Here is a 25028-nt window from a genome sequence, read left to right on the forward strand (position 1 = left end):
GGGGATGGAGATAATTTAGAACTTAAAATCTAACAAAAATAAATTTTTAAAAAGTTTCATTTTAAAATTATGACATCTTAAACCTATGCTTTATTGGTATGTCTGCATTGCATCCAAAATAAATTATTTACAAAATATTTATTTTTTTTGTTAAAGCTTTTTATTTTCAAGACATCTGCATAGATAGTTTTTCAACATTAACCCTTGCAAAACCTTATGTTCCAATTTCCCCCCCTTCTCCCTACCCACTCCCCTAGATGGCAAGTAATCCAATACATGTTAAACATGGTAAAAATATAAAATATTTATTTTTAACATAACTGTTTTCCCTCCCTTTTGGTAAAAAACAAAAAAAATTGCTAGTTCTACATCACTAAAATGTGCAGCATAATATTTCCTTTGAAGTAATAGTTTCTAATTGTAAAGAAGAAAATATTTTTCTTGTACATTTTTCATGTTCTTTTAGGGTTTTTGCATGTGCTTTGAAAAAAAGTAAAATCTAAATAATTTACTAATTAATATAGCAAAATTATAAGAAAATGACAATCTTATAAAGTTTCCTAGATCAACTCTCATCTACCTCACTAAAACATGGTTTCATAGAGTATAATTATACCCTCTCTTATACAAGTACAGTTTATCAAAGTGAAACTGTACCATATTTCCTCACAATTCCTCTCAACCTCCATCATTTTCTCACTTCACCTGTAGTTTTAGGAAAAGATTTTGCCCCCTTTGTTTAATTTTTCCTCGAATAAAATTGTTCATAGCAAAAGTCTTGATTTTTTTTAAAAAGATTTTCCATTTGAAGAGCTTTTGAAGTAGTATTTGAAGAGCTACACTATATTAAAGATTATTTGATGAAAGTAAATGGAAAAGTCAACTCTGTACAGTTCTTTAACCACTTATACCACTTCTTCAGGTGTTTCACTCTGAAGGGCACACTAGATATTGCTAGCTATGGCAATCCAGGAAGCAGAAAATAATGTTGCATATCAGCCAGAATTTGCCATTGTCACTACATAAGCCTTACCTTCCTTCTTATTTTCATTTTTTTGTAGTAAAAAGAAGTGCAAAACAAAGAGTGAAATTTATGAGTAAATACAGTATTTCTGATCATGTCTAAAAATATTTTTCAAGTAAATCATATTTTAATAAAATTTAATCTAGTAGAAGCATTATTTAATGTACATAATCAGACCCTCTGAAGCATCATTAATTAATTTGTTGAATTTTAAAATTTTATAGACAAACAAAAATAGATTCTCAGAAGATTCTATTCCAGATGTTTTTACACATCAGAAGAAAATGTTTAAAATGCTTTTTACAAACCTTAATCTTCATAGATGGATGATTTCTTAGGAGCTGAATAAGTATGGGGAAGGCTTGTTCATCTACAATGTATTGCTGACTATTAGCATTGCTTGTATGGGCTACACCTGTAAAAGTGCACATGTTAAAAGATAGTCTGTTCTCTTTGATGCAAAAAAAACACCCCAAAACACTAAAAAGAAACTAAAATCCTGGCTAAAATTGGTAGATGATGGTAGATAATTTCAGTTGGCTTCATTATGAACAGATAATCTCTATACAAAAGGAATTGCCAAAACATCATTAATTTGATGTATTTCTGTGAAAGCCATTTTACTTGATCAGACAGACAAGACAAAAAGAAAGAAAGAAGGAAGGAAGGAAGGAAGGAAGGAAGGAAGGAAGGAAGGAAGGAAGGAAGGAAGGAAGGAAGGAAGGAAGGAAGGAAGGAAGGAAGGAAGGAAGGAAGGAAGGAAGGAAGGAAGGAAGGAAGGAAGGAAGGAAGGAAGAAAGAAAGAAAGGAAGGAAGAAAGGAAGGAAGAAAGAAAGAAAGAAAGAAAGAAAGAAAGAAAGAAAGAAAGAAAGAAAGAAAGAAAGAAAGAAAGAAAGAAAGAAAGAAAGAAAGAAAGAAAGAAAGAAAGAAAGAAAGAAAGAAAGAAAGAAAGAAAGAAAGAAAGAAAGAAAGAAAGAAAGAAAGAAAGAAAGAAAGAAAGAAAGAAAGAAAAAGAAAGAAAGAAAGAAAGAAAGAAAGGACAACAAAAACATTAAAGAAAACAAAAGGGGGAAAATAAAACTTGTATTGAAGAATCATAGAATTTGAGAATTAGAAGTAATCTCTGAGATCACTAGTCCAAATGAAATATAAAGGAACCCACACTCTTAACATACCTGAAAAGTGTTAATCCAGCCTCTGAAGGACCTTCAAGGATGAGGCACCTGTGTTTTTCTCCAATCCTCTGAAAAAAGAGCTATCCTGAAAGCTATAGTACTGAAAATCCATTTAAGATCTTCTTTTTAATCTTTATTCCCTGCTCTTAACTCTCCCATTTTTTTCTTTCCACATTGTTACCCCTCATCTCCATCCTAGCCTCCATTTTTATGTACTAGTCACTCTCCCTTCATTGTTTAGTTCTCTATTCCATGGTCCTAGTCTCCTCAAAGAATGCAAATTCTTTAACAAACTTTATCTTTATGAAAGGCTGGTTCACTTTTCGGACATGCTTCCACTAAAATAATGAAATTCTAACCATTCATCCCAAAATAATAGCACTCTATGATAGTAAGCCAAATGGAAGCAATTCTCTTTACTAACCCATATGTTTGAAGAATTTTTAAACAGTGAACAATTAGCAAGAAAAAAAAATTCATGCTTATAAAAGCTGACAAAGTCAGATCAACAACAGTGAATTACTATATCTACTGTAATATGCAAAGCAATTTGCTAGTCACTGGCAAAAGTCACAAACTTTAAAATAGTTAATGAATTTTATTGAATAATTATTACTCTGCACACATATTTTTTCTTGGTCTTTACTATTATATACATTTTTACATGGTGAATATAAAAATGGTAGATTTGTTATAGACATATATCTTCCAAGAATTAAATCCTGACTAAGAGGCCACCAAAACTACACAGAGAAACATTCAGATGGTAATAGTTATAGTATATATCGATACATTAGGTTCCTTCCTATTTTTTCTGAAGAATATATGTCAGAATATGCATCAATGCTTTGATAAGTCTGTGATCTTACCTATCTGGTATTTCATCTTCTGAAACATGACCTCTTATTCTGTGTGATTCTTTCCTATATAATCAAACCAATGTACTTTCCTGTGAGTCTTTTTCCATTTCGTGAGTACCAGTGGAGCATTCAGCATATCCACTTCTTACCCCTTACTCTCATTATATAAGTTGTCCTTTTCCTTTTTCGATCATACATTTCCTTGAGATATCCCCATTCTCTAAGTCACTTCGCTAATACACTTCATCTTCCCCCCCCCCCCCCCCTGAGGCTGGGGTTAAGTGACTTGCCCAGGATCACACAGCTAGGAAGTGTTAAGTGTCTGAGACTAGATTTGAATTCAGGTCCTCCTGAAATCAAGGCTGGTGCTCTATCCACTGAGCCACCTAGCTGGCCCTAATACACTTCATCTTAAAAATAAGTTTCTATCTTCCTGTGCCCACTACACATTGCCCTCCTTTTTTTAACCAACAATTATGATTCCTTAAATGGACTTTCAAGGAGATATGAGGCTCAAGTGAGATAATGAATATAAAGCATTTTGCAAATCTTAAAGCACTATCTAAATCATCCTTATTATCATTATTATTACTATTATTATTAGACTCCAGTCAGCCAGCTTCCAGTCTGATGATGACTTTTTTCCCCGGACTTTCTCTTGTGGTCCTGCTAAGCTTAAGCAATTATTTATAGAGCAATTCAAAGAAATACTAGTAAACATTTAGCAGCTCTGTTGCTGGAGGGGGAAGGGGGCTGTATACACACAAACTTTTAAGTTTGATTTGTATTATTAACATTCTTAAATTTAAACAATCTAAATAATAAATTAAACTTTGATATTTAGTAATTGCCAATTTCTAAAGTGTTACACTGAAAATTTAACAATCAGCTAAGGAGGTTGGAGCTGACACCAACACACTCAATACATACATTACTGGGAAAATTGTTGGAAAGATGGGTCTTTGCATCAGGAAGAAGCTTGAAATCCTTTGGTTTTTTTCTCTCTAGAATGACTCCTGTGTATTCTTTTTTTTTTTTTTTTTTTTTTTTTTTGATATTTAAAACCATAAATCTCTATTATGAACAACTTGCTTTTTTTAAAGCATATAAGTTTAATATGTTATTTTCAAAGTCCTGTTTGTCTGTATTTCCCTCTGAACTTCCATCTTTTCTCTTCTGTGTACTTTTTAAGATGATTCAACAATCCTCTTTTATTTATTTATTTATTTTGGCAATGCTGTCACTAGTTGATTTACTTCTACCACAAATAAAAAGGGAAAAACAGAATTATGGAAACAAACATAGTCAAAACAAGTCTAAATATTTGCATATATTCAAAACTAAATGTATCCTTTTGCATATTGGTCCATCACAGCAGCAGCCTTTATCATGATTAGAATTCTTAATCTTTCCAAGTTTTTTTTTTAAACATAATATTGTTTCTATGTAAATTGATTTCCTAGTTCTGCTCCCTTCAATCTGTATCCTTTTATACAAAATTTCCCACACTTCTCTGAAACCATTTCTTTTGTCATTTCTTACAATTAAAATTCCATTATCATGATTTTTTCAATCATTTCCTAACTGATGTTCCGAGTATTTTGCTACAACAAAAATAGCTATTATAAGTTATTTGAACATGTATATAATTTTCTACTTTCTTTTGATCTCTGGACTATGAATTTGTTGATGCTGTGTCAAAGGGAATACAGAGTTTGGTAAAATTTGAGACATAGTTCTAAAATGCTTTTGAGAATATTTAACAACTTTATAAATAATGCACCAATTTGTCATTTTGCAGGTCTTCCAATTTCTTTTTTGTTGTTGTTATTGTCTGTGCCACTATGATAAATTATGAAGTAGAATCTCAGAGTTGTATAAACTTGAATTTATCTTATTAATATTGATTTTTTAAATATAGTCTGATAGCTTGGATTTCTTGCTTAAAAAATTGTTGTCCACATTTGTCGACCTATTAGGCTATAATTCTTATATATTTTTATCAGCTCCTTACAGATATTGGAAGTGCAACCTTTATCAGATAAACTTGCTACAAAGTTTTCCCTAGATAACTGATTGCTTTCTAATTTTATCTGCATTGATTTGTATGTACAAAATTTTAAAAAATTTACATACTCAAAACTGGCCATTTTCTCTTATATAAGTGGTCCTCTCCATGATTTTTTAACTTATGAGCTCTTTTCATAGCAATAATTGTAAAAGATATTTCCTTCTTTGTTCCCCTAATTTGTTTAAAATGTGGCCTTTTATGTCTAGGTCATGTATCTAATTTTTCTTTTGAATTTTTTTGGGGGGAGGCTAGTGGGATAAGTAACTTTCCCAGGGTCACACACCTAGAAAGTATCTCAAGTTCTCCTGGACCACTATGCCACCTAGCTCCCCCATGTGTCTATTTGAAAGTTGTATTGTTATATGGTATGAAATGTTGGTCTAAACCAAATTTCTGCCAAACTATATATTGTCTAGTTTTTCTAGGTTTTTTTTTCCCCCTTTTGTTTTGTTTAATTGTTTTTTAATACTGTGTCTCTATTTCAGCAATTGCAATGCTTGGGTTTATCAACACAATGCCTATACCTTTACCCTATACCTTAATTATAATGTGAAGCTTTGCAGTAAGTTATATTACTGCCAAAAGCTGCAGTTGTTTCCTTATCTTAAACATACATTTCTCTCCTGTTCCCTCTACCCTTTTTGCCACAATTAACATTAAGTTCCTAATATAGTAAAAAATGTGTCATTGGCTAGTATTCTTTGTCTCTGGGTACATTTCCGTATTTAGAATGGAAGTCTGGACTCCCCCTGTCAATGGGAGAAAAGGTCAAAAAGGGGTGGGGGCTTCTGCATTAGGGTCTATATAATCCTGTGTTTATAGCTTATGCTTTGCACTTTCCTACTGAGGACAACTTGCCCTTTCTCCCCTTTTCTTACCAGATCTTAATAAATCCTTTTTGCTTTTTACCTTGAAAACCTCAGATTTTAATTTGGGTAAGGATCATTGTCTCACAGATCCAGCAAGCCACCCTTTGTAATAAAGAATAAAATGGAGTGAGGGAGGAGGATAGAAACCCTTCAGCAAAAATTGCCAATATATCAACCATTTATAATGGTTTGTGCAATTTGTCATATCTATAGTCCCTTATTTCTGTAAAGAATGGAGGAAGGTACATTTTCTTCAATCTTCTCTAGACTTGAACTTGGTTATTGTAATTGTATGACATTTGGTTTTTGTTTGTTTGTTTGTTTGGTAATTCTTGCATTAATGCAATTTAGTTAGTTAGAGTTAACTCCCCAACTCAATTAACTCCAATTACTCCCTATCAATCACAATCAATGATCAAATAAAAGAAATTCCATGTTTGGCGTTGCAAGTCCTTCATGTCAATAGTTTTTCTCTATTTTTTCAGTCTTCTTATGCCTAAACACGCATGCACGCATGCGCACGCACTTGCGTGCGCACGCGTGCACACACATACACACACACACACACACACACACACACAAACTCTTCAATGCAGTGACACTGAATTCCATGAGCAAGACACTCCATCTCTCAGTCCTGAGAACTTTTTCTGGCTGACATCCATTCCTAGAATGCTATCCCTCCTTTTCTCTGCCTCCTGGCTTACCTGGGTTCCTTCAAGTTCCAAGTAAAATCCCACCTTCCTTAGGAAAACCTCCTTAATGCTTCTTAATTCTAGTACTTTTATTCTGCAAATACTTTCCTATTTATACTGTAGATAACTTGTTTGTACAAATTTGTTCTCTTGTTGTCTCCTCCATTAGATTGTGAGTTATTTGAGGACAAGGGCTATTTTTTGCTTTTCTTTGTATCCCCAGTACTTTGAGATTCTTTGGCATATAATAGGCAATTAATAAGTGACTGATTTATATTGTTGTAGACTTTGTATCTATTATTTTCTCCATTTTACATCCTTTATTCTGCATTAATTCATATGAATCTTCCAATAAGCCAATCTCTTTTAAATAATTATTTATCTTACCACAGTAGTCCATAATGTTCTGTCTTGATGCATGTAGCATATTATTGTTTGCTAAACAATACAATGTATGTATAAAGTATCTGTCTTCCATTTTAAATTCTATGTAAGATAAATCTCCATGATAGTAACAAATATTATTGTCAAGCATGGTATTTTGCGTATGTATTAAGATCATATGAAATTCCTTGATAAATGCAATCAGATATAGTTCTATTCAGTGATCTCAGATTATTTACTTCAAGCGAGATATAAACCAAAGGATATATACATCACTAGTAAATAAAAATGGATATAACAATCTTTGTTTCCAATATAGCATTCTCCCTTCTTGTCTTAAGAGAGCCCTAATAACAAGAAGAAATATATATATGATTTTGAAGGTTCAATCTTCTTGCCTGTTTATGTGCATTTCCAAATGGGCAAAGAGTCATATTGACTGGGCCCATTTTGCTAGAGAATTGCTTGACTGACAACTTAGAAACTCTCCCAATTCTTAGTGACTAAACCAGAATTTTTCCATGAGCTCAGAAGCTGACAAATAGAAAAGGGATACTAATAGGAAGCCATTTAGTTTATTAGTAGAATCATTGTAACTTCACCCTCTCCAAACTCAGTATGACTGTAATCCAAGCTGAAGTTCCTAAACAGATCTCAAATGATTTGGCAACATGAGAATATGAGATATACATTTTCCATCTCCTTGTAAATTTATAAAATGATTTTCTCTGAAGGTTCTGAAAGTTTTGCTCTTTCTTAGTAGAGCATACATTTGAATTACTTTTTTATTTATCACACTACATGTCACTACTAGCATATTTACTGTAATAACCTATTTAGCCATATATCTAGGATATCAAGTATGTCTCATACTTTAAGCATAATAAGAAGCCAGAAAAAGATTGAGAGGGCCTTTGCCCTGTAGAGAGCCAGAACTCTGGAGAAGAATACTTGAAACAAGGTGTTAACTCAGTGGAATTGATGAGATGATTCTCTAGTTCACACATAATCAGTATGCTGTAATGATGTAATTACAATAAGGTATATAAGAGCTGAGAATGACTTAAAATGAGACATTCCATCCTTGACCATCCTCTGAGTCCCCTGCCTTCATCACTTCTCCACTAAGACCTAGGGCCCGGGCTGATCCTGAGGTCCTCCAAAGAGCTACCCTGGGCATTACATTACTCCATTGTATTAGGCCTCTAGCACTATCACATTATGGTTTACCCTAAAATTTGTCACCTTGCCTCACATACTCATGTTTTCATGTCACACTTAAATAAAGAGTCCTCTCCTTGGTCTTCCTCCCTGGCCCAGCGTTATTAATAACAATATGCTACTGACTTACGCCTATGCCCTTCAATAAATGACATGTTTGATGCCATCCACCAAAGCCTAGTAAAGGATAAAGGTAAAAGAATAAAGTAGTAGTAATAAATTATCTGTTTTCCAATCTTTACTTTGTTTCAACATCATTAAGCAGTGTTCATTGAATGCTCCAGGAAGAAATTACAAAACATGGAAAAGGAGCTTATAACTTTACAAACTATTTGTAAGAGAACATGCAGCTACAGTTATACTTTGATATAAAGGGACCACATAGAGAAGTCCACAAATTGAATTTAAAATAGGAATTTTGTGTTCTACACTGGAACAATTTCTCTCATTTTAAAGTGTGCATCATTGAGAAAATGGAATGCTAAGCACAATCAAATTCAGGTGCCTTTAGCACTTCAGTGACTGGAGATACATGAAAGTCAGTTTTTGACATTATTTTTGGAGATGCAGGAGATTATTAGTCTACTTAAGACTTAAGATGACCAAGTATTATAGAAATGAATATAACCTTTTGTTAATGTCTATTAGAAATTCTATATCATTAAGAAATATAAGATTGTACAAACCAATACATATGGTTCCCACGGCTCTGATAACACTCAAAAGTGTACCCTCAGCTATTTTGCTGATTCTCAGTAGTCGAACCAAAGGTGCAATACCATTTCCTTCACATATTTGGTTTTGGTGCAATTTACTGTCCTTACTGAGAGCTATGACTGCTTCACCTCCTTGCAGAACAAAGGAAAAGAAACGTCTTTTAAGTACTGGAAATATTTTGTGAATTTACATTTTTTTAAAAAATGATACATCATTGTATCATGTAGTTAACCATAGATTCTCAAAGGTTTTTTTTGCCAGCAGAGCACAGTCAACAAACATTTATTAAGCTTTTTCCATGTGCTAAGACAGCATTTTATATTTGATCCAGGTGGTAATAGGGAGTTTATTTAGTAGCGGGGGTGACATTGTCATACTTGTACTTTAGGAAAACCACTTTAGCAGCTGGATGGAAGATAGATCGGAGTGCAGAAATATGGCAGGAAGAACAATGGGTGTCTGCACTAGGCAGCTTCTATGTGAGTGGAAAGCAGTGGTCATTTAGAAGAGATGTTGTAGAGGTAGAAAACAACAGGACTTGGGAACAGATTGAATATGTGAAACAAGTATGTAAGTGAAGTTGACACCAGGTGAGTAGGAGACTGGAGGTGCCCTCAACAGTAATAGGAAGAAAGGAGAATTTAGGGTGGGATGTAGTAGGGGAAAAAATAAGTTTAATTTTGGATTCACTGAATTTAGACAGCTCAAGATGACCAAAAGTCAATTGCTGATCAGAAAATGGAGCTAAGAGAGTTTTAGATCTGAGTTTATAAATCTGGTAATTATCAGAGAGATGATAATTGAATCCATAGGAAGTCAAAAGATCACCAAGCCTTGAGAAAGCTTCATGTTAGACCTAGGCAACAAACTGCATCTTTTAGTTTAGTTAGTTAAACTTCAGAGAGACTGGAATATTCTTTTAGTCCAGCAAATTGTTAACCCATTCACTAAGTAATGGAAGGATTGTGATTTAAATTGGTATAGAGCATTCACCCTAATGAAATGAATGCTAATCCAATGAAACGTACCTCTCCTCCCAAAGTTACTTACCGACATACTGCATTTTAGCTGATGGTGACAAAAGCATGTTTATTATGAAATTGTATCCAATCTGTTCTGCCATAAATTTCTGTTGTTTCAGAGTTTGCCCTGCCAAGGACCACAATGCTGTAGCCCCTTGTTCCTTAACATGTAGCTGAAATGCCTGAAAATGGGGAATGGGGGAAGAAGAGGAGGGAATATTTTTATTTATTTATTAAACAAGGCCTTATTTAGTAGCCCATGTTGTATATACCATTGTACCAGCTATTTATTCATATAAATCTTCACATGCTTATCAGTATTCATTATTTTCTTGTTTCTTATGACAAAATAATATTCCATTATATTTATATAACATAACTTGTTTAGCCATTTCCCAACTGATAAACTCTACTTTGTTTCTGGTAGAGTGCATAATTTATAAAATATAAAATATAAAAATATTTACTCTATAAGCTTACAATCCATATTAAATTATGAAAATTTAAAAATTGAATAGTTTTCTACATAAATTAAAAAGTAATAAAATTATTTACCTTTAAGAGTTTTAAAAGATATCTAGTTAATGATCTTTCTAAAAATCCTCTTTGAATAGTTGCATTATGACTTGCCAGTGATTCTACAGCCATAGCTCCTTCCACTTGAACACTAATTTGTTTTCCTTTAAAAAGTGCTACAAGAGGAGGGATTGCACCTTCCTTGGCTATAGCATCCTGCATATCTGTGTTTCCACGAGCAATTTCAGCAATCGCAGCTGAAGATACAGCCTGCAACACATCTTTAAAGGAACAAAGGAGCTCATCAAAAAAAAATATATATGTATATATAGCACTTCTTCTTTGAATGTATTTAAATGTATTATCATCTTTGGATATATTTTAACATGCGTTGAATTATAAATAGGTATTTGCCTACAGACACAGATCTATTCAATTCAATTAAATTCAAATAAGCACATACTACATGCAAGGCATTGTGCCATATGTTAAAGATAAAATGACAGAAATGAAAAGTAATCCTTCCCTTACATTCTATTAAGATTACATTTAATAGTTTACATGTAAACTGATAACTCAAATATAAGAATATCAGAAAAGGGAGAATACATTGTCTGGAAAATCTTCCCATTCAAGGATGGCACCAGAGCTGAGCCTTGAAATAAAGGATTCTCAAAGGAGAAAGGAAAGTCAGATCAGTGCCTTGAAAGTATAAGATGGAACACTGAAAATGGGGAAAAGCAAATTGGCTACTTTGACTGAAACTTAGAAAAGAAATAATGTGAAGCATTATGGGAAAGTAGGCTGTAGCCAATTTATTCAAGGCTTTCTATTGCCACACCAGGTAATTTGTATTTTATTCTTAAGGCAATAGAGAGATGTAGCTCAGGGCAGCGAAAATAGGACTGGGTCTAGAGGCAGAGAAGAATTCAAATTCTTGCTCTGTTACTGCTTTTGTGTCCTTGGACTAGTCAATTAATCTTAGCTTTGATTTTCTCCTTTATAACTGAAAAGAGTAGAACTACACAGCTTCTAAATTCCCATCCAGGTCCAAATTTATTATCCCATGTACGTTGTTAAATATGAAAATGTGTGGTGTTTTAGGAAATTTATTCTGTCAGCTTGATATAAGGATAATTTAGAAAGTGATTAGTGGCCTAGAGATCAATAATTGGCTATCGTTCTAGTTTATATGAGAAGTTCTGAAAACCTAAATAAGGATAGTGGTCCAGTGAGAGAAGAGAGTAGATATAGGAGACATTATGGAAGTAGACTGGCATATACCATTATATCAGGGATCTGTTCATATAGATCTTCACATGCTTCTCTGTATTCATTATTTTCAGAGTAAATAATCAGTTAATTATATTTGTGTAACACAACTAGTTACCAAATAGGCATCTGTGTTGCTTTCAGTAGAATGTACAATTTGTAAAAAAAATATATATATATTCTATAAACTCATTTACATTCTTCATTGTTACCAAAATTAAACGTTGAAATTTTTAAAAATAAAGTGCTAAAGTATACAATTATTTCCTTCAAGAGATATCCACTTAATAGAAATTCTTTCTGTGGAGCAGCATTATACAAGAGTTGGTGAGAACTGGGATGAGGGAAAGGGAAGGATTGTCAAATAAGATAATTAGAAGGATGGTTAAGTTACCATCAGATACAGAAGTTTGGACAAGGGGAAGGTTTAGAAGGGAAAATTATAAATTCTATTTTGTACATGTTGAGTTTGAAATATAGCCAGGTAGAAATGTTTAGCAGGAAATTGGTGACAGTGGACCTACAGTTTAGGAGACTGATAAGGGTTGGATTATGTAGATTTCAGTGTCATTTTCAAAGAGATGATTAATTTTATATAGTATTGATTTTATAATATCATTATTCTATATCTGTTTAAGTCAGTTCAACTTTCTCTTTGAGTTAGTTTAAAGTCACAATTAAAAGTTATCTCTCATATTGGTAACTCCTGAGATACTTCTAGGATATGTGGTTTTTTTTTTTCTCTTTAGGCCCCAAAAGTTAACTTGGTGCTATTCCCAAAAATATATCATCTGTTCTTAGGGGACAGATTAGGGGAGTTTTTATCTTTTCCACGGAAATAGACTGTCTGGCAGTTTTTATTTCCTACCAAAGATTACAGAATGCAGATGGATCCCATGAAACAATTAACATTCCTTAATTGTCAGAGAGATTACTAGCCCCATGTGGGTCTAGCCCACTTTCTTTGATGTAACCAATCATGTTGTCCCCAGCCCTATATGCCGTGTATCCTGTAATCAATCACAATATTTCTCAGCTCCTAGCTCAGTTCTTTGTCCTCTTGTATTTACATCAGAATGTTTGGTCCTTGAGAGAGGCCACAGACCCAATTATTGATTACTGCTGGCCTAACAAAGTAATCATGCTTAGAACCTTGTCTCTCAGGTCACGTTAATTTTCAAATGAAACAAAAAAAGGTATCCTCACTATGAAAAGTACTATAATAAAGGTATAAGCATATATTATATGACTAATGCCCAAATATACCACCAGGATTTTGAAAACCTTCAAAGAACCCTGTGGCTTGGGCCTCCTCTCTGCTGGGATGGTTAAGAATGTTGTCACCAGATTTATCCTACAAATTCTGCAGCTATAGAGACCCAGGTGTGTATTTTAAGGTAATCAGACATTCCAGACATTCCATTACAAGGCAAATCCTAGATATCTGCCAGTGGAAGACAAGTAGTCCTAAGTTAGAATCAAAACATAGTATCTGGTCACTTCATTGCACAGAAATAAAAACTCACCTGATTCTGAACTCAGAAAGGAAACAAGATATGGGATGCCTTTGTTTTCTTTCACAGCTTTCTGATTTTCTGTATGTCCTACACATAGTACCCTCATACAGTTCATTACATTCACCAGGAGCTTCTCTTCTTCTGACTTCAAGAGACTTATCAGAGCAACCATTCCATTCTAAAACAAATGAAAAAAAAAAAAAAAAAAAAAGGCCCATGGTTACTAATTATATTTTAGCTGTAAATTTTTCATTTGGAATTATATTTATATTTTTTCATATTGTTTATTGACTAATTAATTATATGTACAGACCTGCTAACCAGAGAATGAAATGTATTATTTTTTATATATAGAAATGGCATGTTTTATATATAGATAGGCATATCTACATTCTGGAGAATGTTGATTTGCAGGCAATCTTTATTCAGTTATAAGAAAAGGTCACACTTTGGCTTAATGGCTCTTCAAAAAGGGAAGCAAAAATATAGAAGGCATCATGGCATATTGGAAAGAATATGCATGAAAACAGTCAGAAAAGACCTGGGTTCAAATCCTGTTTACTAACTTTGTGAGCACACTTCCTCTGACCCCTAATTTCCAGTCTTAAAATGAGGATGATAATAAATATAGCAGGCTTATTGTCATATTCAAGTGAGAAGTATGAATAACATTTGGCAAACCTTCAAACTCGGTAGCTAATATTATGAAAGAGCAACAGAATGAAGTACTATGTTTACAATTATCTGCCAGTGGAGATGCTGGCTCAGTTATAATAACTGCAACTAAATTGTCTCTGCAATGCAAAACATCATGAATTCAATCCACTTTTTTTAAATTGAGTGACCTGACTTGATTTGAATAATTACAAAATATGGATGAACCAAAAAATGACAAACTTTTCAAGGAAACATCTCTCCAACATCATAAACTACTGTAAGGTGCTGACCTGCAGTTCGTAAAGGTGTCTCATCCATGAGTGACCTTTCCCAGTGAAACCCCAGATCTATTCCCTGTCCCATAATAATCCCATATCACCTGAATTTATTCTCCACCCTCTTGTCTACAATAAAGCAGACCCCCGGTCACAGCCCTCTGGAATTCATCTTCCAGAAATACAATCAATTTACATTTGATATCAGAAAGTAAACTTACATATTTGGCAATTATATCCTTGTTGTTATCAAGTTGAGCAACATCATAGAGAATAACTGCACAGCGTGATTGCAGCTCAGGCTCATCCAAAAGCAGCAAGTTGATGAGCACTGGAATGCCTCCCGCCTCTACTAATGCTTTGCAAACAGACGTGTGGGTAGAGATGTTGCTCAGCAACCCTGTGGTTTTACATTTCAATTGCATTTTGTGACTTTTTAGCAGCTGGATCAAGACAGAAATGGTTCCTGGGACGAGTCAGAAATGAGATAATTATATGTAAAGCACTTTGCAAAACTTGAAAGGCTATGTAAATATGAATTATTGTTATGGAGAAATCAAGATAAAATTCAAATTATTTCTAGGAATTCAAAGTACATGTTCCTGGAATTATAATTTAAACCATGTACATCAGCATTGCAACATAAAGAAAATAAATATAGGCTATTAGAGTTGATATTAAGCTAATTTGTAACCCATAGCACAATAATATCTCCAGGTTTTTCTGATATAGAAATATGTTTAGAAGAATTGCACATGCTGTCTTATGGAGTGGCTAGGGAGAGAGGGAGAAAAATTTAAAACATAAGATTTTATAAAGGTGAATGTTGAAAACTATCTTTGTGTGAATTTGGAAAAACAAAATACTATTAAAATTTTTTTTTTTTTAAATCTCATTCAGCCATCACTGACAGGGAATTTGCAGTTCTACATAAAGGAATTTTTCAGATAATTGACTTGTACCTCCTTATACACCAAAACTTCCCCCTGAGGCAATTTAGGTAAAGTGACTTGCCCAGTGTTACACCGCTAGAAAGTGTTAAGTGTCTTGAAATCACATTTGAATCAATTCCTCCTGACTTCAGAGCTGGTGCTCTACGTACTGCACCATCTAGCTGCCACTAAACTTTTTCTTGATAGAAGTCCTACTAAGATATATTGCATACTTCTGCTTTTTAGAACTAAATATATTGATCATAATATTTTTGAGGACTCACTGTCATTATTGCAAATATAGCTATTTCATGTTGTTGTATAAGTAATATTGTTATGCTCTCAGAAACTGCTAAAGAGTACAAACCTGACTGATTGCCCCTCTATAGAATGGACCCAGGCTTCTTAGAAAAACTAGATTTTAAACTGTATTACTATCACTGCCATACAAGTGCTTTGGAGAATAATGTCTTTGTATGCAAATTTCTGTACATCCATACCAAGTAGTTTGCTTAAAATGAGGATACAGGCCAAAGAAGAACTAGAAAATATTATGAAATGCAAAATGGATAATTTTGATTTTATTAAATTAAAAAAGTTTTGTACAAACAAAATCAATCCAGCCAATATTAGAAAGGAAGCAGAAAACTGGAGGGTGGGGGGTGGAATTTTACATCCAAAGATTCTGATAAAGACTTCATTTATAAAATATGTAAAGAATTGACTCAAATTTATAAGAATACAAGGCATTCTCCCACTGATAAATTGTTAAAGGAGATGAACAGGCCATTTTTAGATGAAGAAACTAAAGCCATTTCTAGTCATATATAAAAAAAAAATTCCAAATCTCTAACGATTAGAGAAATGCAAATTAAGATAACTCTAAGGTACCACTTCACATCTCTCAGATTGGCGAAGATGACAGGTAAAGATAATGATAAATGTTAGAGAGAATGTGGGAAAACTGGGACACTAATGTATTGGTGGAGTTGTGAACTGATCCAATCATTCTGGAGAGCAATTTGGAACTATGCCCAAAGGGTTATCAAACTGTGTATATTCTTTGATCCAGCAATGTCTCATCTGGGTCTGTATCTCAAAGAGATCGTAAAAAAGGGAAAAGAATTCACATGTAAAAAATTTTGTAGCAGCCCTTTTTGTAGTGGCAAAGAACTGGAAACTGAATAGAAACTTGTTAGTTGAAAAATGGCTGAATAAATTCCATAATTTATGTAATACATGAATATGAATGCTGTGGAATATTATTCTATAAAAAACAATCAGCAGTATGATTTCAGAAAGACCCAGAGAGACTTACATGAAATGATACTAAATAAAGTTAGTAGAATCACTTGTTCACAGTAACAAGAAGATTAGATGATGACCAACTCTGATGGACTTGGCTTTTTTCAACATTGAGGTGATTCAGGTCAATTCCAATAGAGCTGTGATGGAGAGAGCCATCTACATTAGACAGAGCACTATGGAGACTGAATGTGGATCACATCATAATATTTTTACCTTTGTTGTTATTGTTATTTGCTTGCTTTTTCCCTTTCTCATTTTCCCCTCATTTTGATCTGACTTTTCTTATGCAGCATGTTTGGCATGATATATTTAGAAGAATTGCAGATGTTTTACCTATACTGAATTATTTGTTGTCTAGGGAAGGAGGGAAGGGAAGAAGGGAAAGAGGAAAATATGGAACACAAAGTTTGCAAGGGTAAATGTTGAAAACTGTCTTTGTATTTTGAAAAATAAAAAGCTATTATAAAAAAAGAAATTAAAAATAATGAGGATAGAGACTAAATAGATTTTCCCCAAATATCAACAGGCATGTTCCAATCAAAAATTGGTGTGAACTTTTCTATCTATACTGGATCCCCAACTCTAGTATCTCGTCTAGATTTTTATTTTTTCCTATCTCCTCACCCCAGTTATTGGACAATGTTCTACTTCTGTCCAACATAAAGTATGACTCTCTAGACAAGAATTCTTATCTAGAATAGCATTACTCTTCTTTGCCCATTCTCTTGTTTGCAGTCCTAAATTGATGATCTCTTGATATTTCTTTTGCTACATGCCTCTTCTTAGTGACGTTATCTGGTGCCTGGTCTTGACTTCATTTACCAACTCCTGCAGCTCTTTGTGATAGGTAACCATTTGTCTAGAAGTTGGACTAAATGACCCCTGAGGTCCCTTCCAACTCTCATATTCTGAGATTCAATGCTGACATGCTAAATAATTCTGCATCTGCTTTTGATAATTTTGTGTCTCCTTGTCTCACTGTCTTGTAAATTGTCATTTTCTACTGCTTTTATTATGCCTTCCACTAACTGTGTTTATCTCTCCAATCCAGTTTTTTTTTTTCTGATCAGCTAGGGAGTCAGGCTATCCCAGAATGTTAAGTGCTTGAAAGTATCTTAGAGACCATCTCATCCAAGACTCTCATTTTCTAAGGGAAGAAAATGAAACCTACAAAAAACAGTGATTTACTTAAACAACAGAATAACAAAATCATTTGAAGTAGAAAGGATTTCTAAGAGTCATATAAGTTCCAACTCCTTCATTGTATAGAGGAATTTAGGAAAATTATGCCCAGAGTGGTAAAATGTTTTGCCCAACATTTGTTAGAATTGTGTGTAATGTTAGGATACTGATTTAAATGAAAGAATTATGTGTTAGACTTTGCAGACTTCTCCTTTAGAGAAGAGATGAAGCTGGGAAAGATAAACTGACTATAGAATGAGACTCTTTATAACAAATACTTTGGTGACACAGATATGTTCTCCTGGTTCTCACTTCACTTTGTATCAATTCATGTAAGCTTTTCCAGGTTTTCCTGAAATCTTCCTGCTTTTCATTTCTTATACTACCATAATATTCCATTATAAAAATATACCATAACATGTTCAACCATTCCCCAGCTGATGGACATCAATTTCTAGTTCTTTGCCAACATTAAAAAAAGCTGTTACAAATATTTTTTATACAAAAGTCATTTTTATTTCTTTATTTAAAAAAATCTCATTGGATTTACATATGTTTTTACCATGTTTAACATATATTGGATTACTTGCCATCTAGGAGAGGGAGTAAGGGGAAGGGAGAGAAATTGGAACACAAGATTTTGCAAGGATCAAGGGTGAAAAATTATTCTTGCATATGTTTTGAAAATAAAAAGCTTCAATTAAAAAAAAATCTCTATGGGAGTTCTGGAAGCAGAGCCAAGGGTCTGGAAGACAGGAAGCTACTTGAGTTTTCCCAGTCTCCCTTGAAAACCATATGAAATCAAACTTAGAGAGTCTGATAGAATGAAATCATTCCTCAGCTCAAAATATATGAGAAGGACTTCAAGAAAGGTCAATCTCATAGCCCAGCTCAGACAGTCTGGGAAAGCCAGTGAGAGAGGCCTTAATCACAGCAAGATCAGTAACTCAGATCCTCTGGATTGCCTCAGTAGCAGAGAAACAACTCCTTAAAATTTTCAATTGGCCTATTGCAAAAAAAAAAAAAAATCCTCTGAAGAAATCAATTTTTAAAAATGCCATTGGCCAAATGCAAAAAAAAAAAATCAACTGAAAAAAACAAAAGCTAACTGAAGAAAATCATACATTAAAAACTGGAACCAGGCAAATGGCAGCTAATGACTCTATGAGACATCAAAAATCAGTCAAACAAACAAAAAGAATGAGAATATGGAAGAAAACATAAAATACCTAATTGGAAAAATAGTTGCCCTGGAAAAATAGGTCCATGAGAGACAATTTTAAAATTATTGTTTACCTGAAGGCCACAACCCCCAAAAAAAGAGCCTGCATAACATTCTTCAAGAGATCTAATGATCTCTTTCCTTAATAGGAAAACTGTCCTGATATACTAAAACCAGAAAAATGGTCTTTGAAAGAATCCATCAATTCAATCCAAAAAGAGATCCCTCAAGGAAAACCTCAAGAAACACTATTGCAAAGCTCCAGAACTACCTTCTTAAGAAAAAAAAAATACATACATACATATATATATAGATATATAGATATATAGATATATAGATATATAGATATATATATCTATATATCTATATAAATATATATATATAAATATATATATATATATATATATATAAAACACAAGAAGGGAAGGGGACAGGGCATTGTTTAATTTCATCACTTTTGATTCAAAGAGGGAATAATTCAGTTTTGAGTATAGAACTTTATTTTACCACATAAGGAGGTAGGAGAAGAAAAATGGGAAAAAAGGGGCTGGAATGAAGGAAGGGCAAAAATACTAGGAAAAAGGGGTAAGAAAAGATAGAAAGGAAGTCTGGTTAAGAGCAGGGTGAGTTAAAAACAAAACACTACTAAGGAGGGAAAGGGATAGAGAGAGAGCAAAAATATATACAAGAAATAATATAGCATGGAGGGAAATACAAAGTTGGTAATCATAACTCTGAATGTGAATGGGATGAACTCTCTCATAAAATGGAAGCAGATAGCAGAGTGGATTAAAAAGCACAGTCCTATAATATGTTATTTACAAGAAACACATTTAAAACAGAGAAATACGTATAGAATAAGGATAAAAGGCTGGAGCAGAATTTTTTATACTTCAATTGAAACAAAAAAAGCAGGAGTAGCAATTCTCATCTCAGATAAAGCAGAAGCAAAAATAAATGTAATTTTAAAAGATAAAGAAACTACATTTCCTTCAAGGATACTATATACAATGAATTAATATCAATACTAAATGTATATTCTCAAAGCATCCAGATTCTCAAAGAAGTTAAGCCAGTTAGAGGAAGAAATAGCAAAACTTTACTAGTAGGGAATCTCAACATCCCCTTCTCAGAATTAGATAAATCTAACTACAAAATTAACAAGAAAGAAACTAAGGAGGTTAACAGAATCTTAGAAAACTTAGATATGGTAGATCTCTGGAGAAAGGAATATACCTTTTTAAAAAAATTAATAGCTTTTCACTTTCAAAATACATGCAAAAACTTATATTCACTCCTGCAAAACCTGTATTCCAAATCTTTCTTCCTCCCTTCCCTTTCAACCTCTTCCCCTGGACAGCAAGCAATCCAATATAGGTTAAACATATATATTTCCACATTTATCATGCTGTACAGGAAAAATAAGGAAAAGAAAATGTGACATGAAAAAAAAGAAGGAAACAAAAAAGGTGAAAAGGAAAATAAAATGAGAAAAAAAAAGCAAGCAAACAAAAAATGTGAAAATGCTATGCCATGATCCATATTCAGTCCCCACAGTCCTCTTTTGGGATGCAGATGGTTTTCTCCACTACAAGTCCATTGGAATTGAATCACCTCTTTATTGAAAACAGTCAAGTCCTTCAGAATTGATCATCACATAATTTTGTTGTTGCTGGGTACAGTGTTCTCTTGATTCTACTCACTTCACTTAGTTTCAATTCATGTAAGTCCTTCCAGGCCTCTCTGAAATCATCCTGCTGATCATTTTTTGTACAACAATAATATTCCATAACATTCATATACCCTACCTTATTCAGCCATTTTCCAACTTATGAGCATCCACTCAATATATAATTTCTTGCCACTTCAAAAAGGGTTGCTACAAACATTTTGGCACATGTGGGTCCTTTTCCCTTTTTTATGATCTCTTTGGGATACAGACAAGTAATGGGACTACTGGATCAAAGGGCATTCACAGTTTTATAGCCCTTTGAAAGGACATAGTTCCAGGTTGTCCTCCATTATGATTGGATCATTTTACAATTTCAATAACAATGCATTAGTATCCTAGTTTTCCCATATCCCCTTCAACATGTATCATTATCTTTTCCTGTCATCTTAGCCAATCTGAGAGGTGTGAAGTGGTACCTCAAGAGTTGTCTTAATTTGCATTTCTCTAATCAATAGTGATTTAGAGCATTTTTTCACATGATTAGAAATGATTTTAATTTCATCTGAAAATTGTCTGTTCATATCCTTTGACCACTTATCAATTGGAGAATGAATATATCTCCTCAGTAGTATATGGCACCTACACAAAAACTGACAATATATTTGGACATCAAAACCTCACAATCAAATGCAGAAAGACAGAAATAGTAAATGCTTCCTTTTCAGATCATAATGCAATAAAAATTACATTCAGTAAAGGGCCAAAGATAGACTAAAAACAATTGGAAATTAAATATTCTAATTTTAAAGAATGAGTGGGTCAAACAACAAATCATAGAAACAATAATTTCATCCAAGAGAATGACAATAATGAGACAACATACCAAACCTAGGAGATGCAGCCAAAGCAGTTCTTAGATGAGATTTTATATCTCTAAATAATTACATGAATAAAATAGAGAAAGAGAAGATCAATGAATTGGGCATGCAACTAAAAAAAGCTAGAGCAAGAAACATACTTTAAAATATCTCTTTGGGATACAGACCTAGTAGTATTGGTATTGCTGGACCAAAGGGAATGCATGGTATAGCCTTTTGGGTATAGTTCCAAATTGCTCTCCAGAATCAGTTCACTATCCAACTGATTTTTGGGTCAATCCACAATTCCATCAACAGTGGTCTCTTAATTGTCTCTCCCACCAACACTTATCATTTTCTTTTTTTGTCATTTGATAGGTCTAAGGTGATACTTCAGAATTTTTAAAATTTACATTCTCTTAATTACTAGGGATTTAGAGCATTTTTCATATAGGTATAGATAGCATCAATTTTCTTTTGTCTGAAAGCTGTCTGTTTATATCCTTTGACCATTTATCATTTGGGACATGACTTGTATACTTATAAATTTGACTCAGTTCCCTATATATTTGACAAAAAAGGCCTTTATCAAAGATACTTGTAAAAAATTTGCCTCCCCCCATTTTCTGCTTTCAAAAGTTGTAATTCTTGTAAAATATTTCCTTAAATTGAGTCAAAATTAACTTTTCTGTGACTTCTACCCTTTGATTCTTGTTCTATACTCTGGGTTAAAACAAAACAAATCCAGTTTCTCTTCCATCAAATATCTGAAGACACTTAAGTGGCTCTCAGAACAAGATACAATACTGTGCATATGGTCTAATCAGAACAGACTACACTGGGACTTTTTTTTTCTTTCTGGAGAATTGTTGCCTAATGTAGCCAAGGATAGTATCAACTGTTTTGGTTGCCATATAGTTCTATTTATTTATATTGATGTTTGCAGTCTTATAAAATCCACTGATTTTTCTTTTATCACTCAAACTATTTTCTAACTAAGACTCCCCAATCTATACTTGTGAAATTGATTTTTAAAACCTTGTGGAACTGTGTATTTATCTCCACTAAATTTCATCTTAAGTAAATTTAGCCCATCCTATCAAGAATTTTTTAGGATCACACCTATGTCATTCATTGTCATTTATATTTACAATTTCATATCACATCCAAATCTATCTAGTATGACATCCATTAATTCAATAAGTCCTCTATTAAAATGTATAGCATAGGATCAAGAACAGATTTCTGTAGCATACTACTAGACATCTTCCAACAAATAACATTAATGATTATTCTATGGGATTAGGCATTGAATCAGTTCTGAATCTATTTGTACTTTTAAATAGCTTTTATCTGAATCAAATCTGAATCTTACTAGCTATTTTTAAGTAGCTTTCCTTGCTTCTTCTACTCAAGGATAGATTGAGAGCCATTTATCAAAAGATTTCTTGAAATCTGGGTATGTTATGTATGTATTTTCTCCCTCATGTGCCAGTTTAGTAATACTGTCAAAAAAGAATATGAAATCAGTCTGGCATGACTTGATCTTCATATAAGCACTCTGATTCTCAATGACCATTATTTCCTTTTCTCATTATGCACAGTTCTTTCATGATCAATTCTAGAATTTTACTAGAAATTGAAGTCAAATTCATTTGCCTGTGTTTATAGATTTCACCTTCTTCGTTAAAAAAAAAAAATTAGAACATTTTCTCTTTTTTTCTTCGGTAGGATCTCCCATTTTTCATGACCTTTTGCAGATCAACAAAAGTTGCTCAGTAATCATTTATATTTCCTTTATTTTTTCATATTCTAATATGTACTTTTGAGGGCTTATTGATTTTAGCTTTTTTGAATGCCTTTGAATGCTTTCTTCCCTTCCCCTCATTCAACTTGGCTCATAACTCTCTCTTGTTATCTATTTTTAATCAACCCTTTCATCTCACTCAAGAAGCCTTATCTCTTACCTCATCTTCTTTCTGCCCCAATATAAATTAAAAGATAAGCCACAACTCATTCTGTGGTTTCTTGGTACTAAGAATATCCTCAGAAATATCTATTCTTTCATATCCCTCCTCTATTATTTATTCTTGCTTTCCCTTTCTATATGTCTTTTTTAAAGATCTCTAACAATTCAGTGAATTTTCTATGAATGCAACATTAGTTCCTTTAGCTCTCTATTTTCTTTGTCAAAATTTTTTCTCTATGTCTTCAAAATTTCATTTTTGAGTGCTTCATTTTCTTCCTGAGTTCATGTACACAGCAGAATTTTATTCCATGAGTTCCTTTTGTACTTTCTCTGAATTCTTGGGGAAAAAATGCTTTTCCAGAACTGAAGATTCATGTCAGAAGAAACTCACTTGGTTCTCAAATGGCCAAGGGTCAGATTCAACATGTGTGTAGATAATTGAAACCCCCACTAATACAATATCATCAATTACTGTCAGGTTTGGTTCTCAATTTGTACATCCTAGTCTTTATGTCCAAAGATCTGAAATATACTTCCATGGAAATATTTTCTATATTTCCCTCCAAAAAATGCTTTCCACAGTGCTTTCTCTTTTCAGTTCCTGGGTTTTCATTCATATGCATGTATTTTCTTCATATATGATTCTACTTTACTACCATCAACTTAACCATACCCTTTAAAATATATATATCTATCCTTTCCTTTTGAATAACATATATCTCTCCAAGGCCATTATCCAGTCATAAGTCCTTGTCAATATATCTTCATGATATGTATTAGTTTAAAATTTATCTATTTCTTTTTCTATCCTTCTTAGTTGTATTTAGAAATAAACAGTGGTCCCCTTCTAAGATATTGTCTTGTGGATTATTTGTCTTTTCTTCTGCAACTTTACCCTTTATGTTATACCTGATATTCTCTATGATATCACATTTTGCAGATATTTTTGAAGTTTTTTGTTATCTTCCATTTTGACTTTTAGACCCTATGAATTAGGTTAGAAAGAATTCGAGTAAGTATGCATTTTACTGATCCTTGCTAGTGTATGCCATCATGACCAAGAAGCCATCTTTCCCATATTTTAAGTCCCTATTCAGAAATCTAAATCCTGTTGACTTACTTCTTGTTGCCCTCCCCTCCAAATATTTCTAGCTTCCTGTTTTCTGAATACTTGATCTCAACAGAGTTGTGACCCCTGGATAAGTAGAACATTGCTGTACTAAAGTATTCAAGATGTATTGTATTCAAAATCACTGAGATGAGAATTTTCAAGGTGAAATATTTATTTGTAGGGTCAGTATTATATTATTTCCAAAATGACCCTTTTCCAATATAAATTTATTTTAAATCTCTTATTTGTCTATAATAGTGATAAATGAAACTTTTTTATTTAATCCATACATTTCCCCCCCTTTTATGTAACTTCTTAAATAAATTTTATGTTGCCTCAAAACTCAAAAGTAATTATAGGCATTTTACAGTAATACGTTTTTCTGACTACTAAAAAGGCAAAAATATACCACATATTTAGCATGTAGGTAATATACAATTTTAACTATGCTAGACCCAAAGTTAAATATGGACCTGCTTCAGTAATGTAGTTAAGTTTGG

At 33.1% G+C, this 25028-nt stretch overlaps 1 protein-coding gene across 6 annotated transcripts in view; it reads right to left on the reverse strand.

Annotated features, from left to right (window-relative positions):
• ANKAR (ankyrin and armadillo repeat containing) overlaps positions 1-25028 on the reverse strand; it is a 111998-nt gene that overhangs the window by 19492 nt on the left and 67478 nt on the right. For all 6 annotated transcript variants that reach the window (XM_074302880.1, XM_074302876.1, XM_074302877.1 and 3 more), the window contains 6 exons: positions 14497-14741; positions 13353-13521; positions 10594-10835; positions 10067-10220; positions 8986-9147; positions 1333-1439 (listed from right to left, as the gene is read on the reverse strand). In XM_074302880.1, coding sequence (XP_074158981.1) covers positions 1333-1439; positions 8986-9147; positions 10067-10220; positions 10594-10835; positions 13353-13521; positions 14497-14741 — 1079 coding nt within the window. The remainder of the gene's footprint in view (positions 1-1332; positions 1440-8985; positions 9148-10066; positions 10221-10593; positions 10836-13352; positions 13522-14496; positions 14742-25028) is intronic.

Source organism: Sminthopsis crassicaudata, chromosome 3 (assembly GCF_048593235.1).
Source record: "Sminthopsis crassicaudata isolate SCR6 chromosome 3, ASM4859323v1, whole genome shotgun sequence".
NCBI classification, from domain to species: domain Eukaryota; kingdom Metazoa; phylum Chordata; class Mammalia; order Dasyuromorphia; family Dasyuridae; genus Sminthopsis; species Sminthopsis crassicaudata.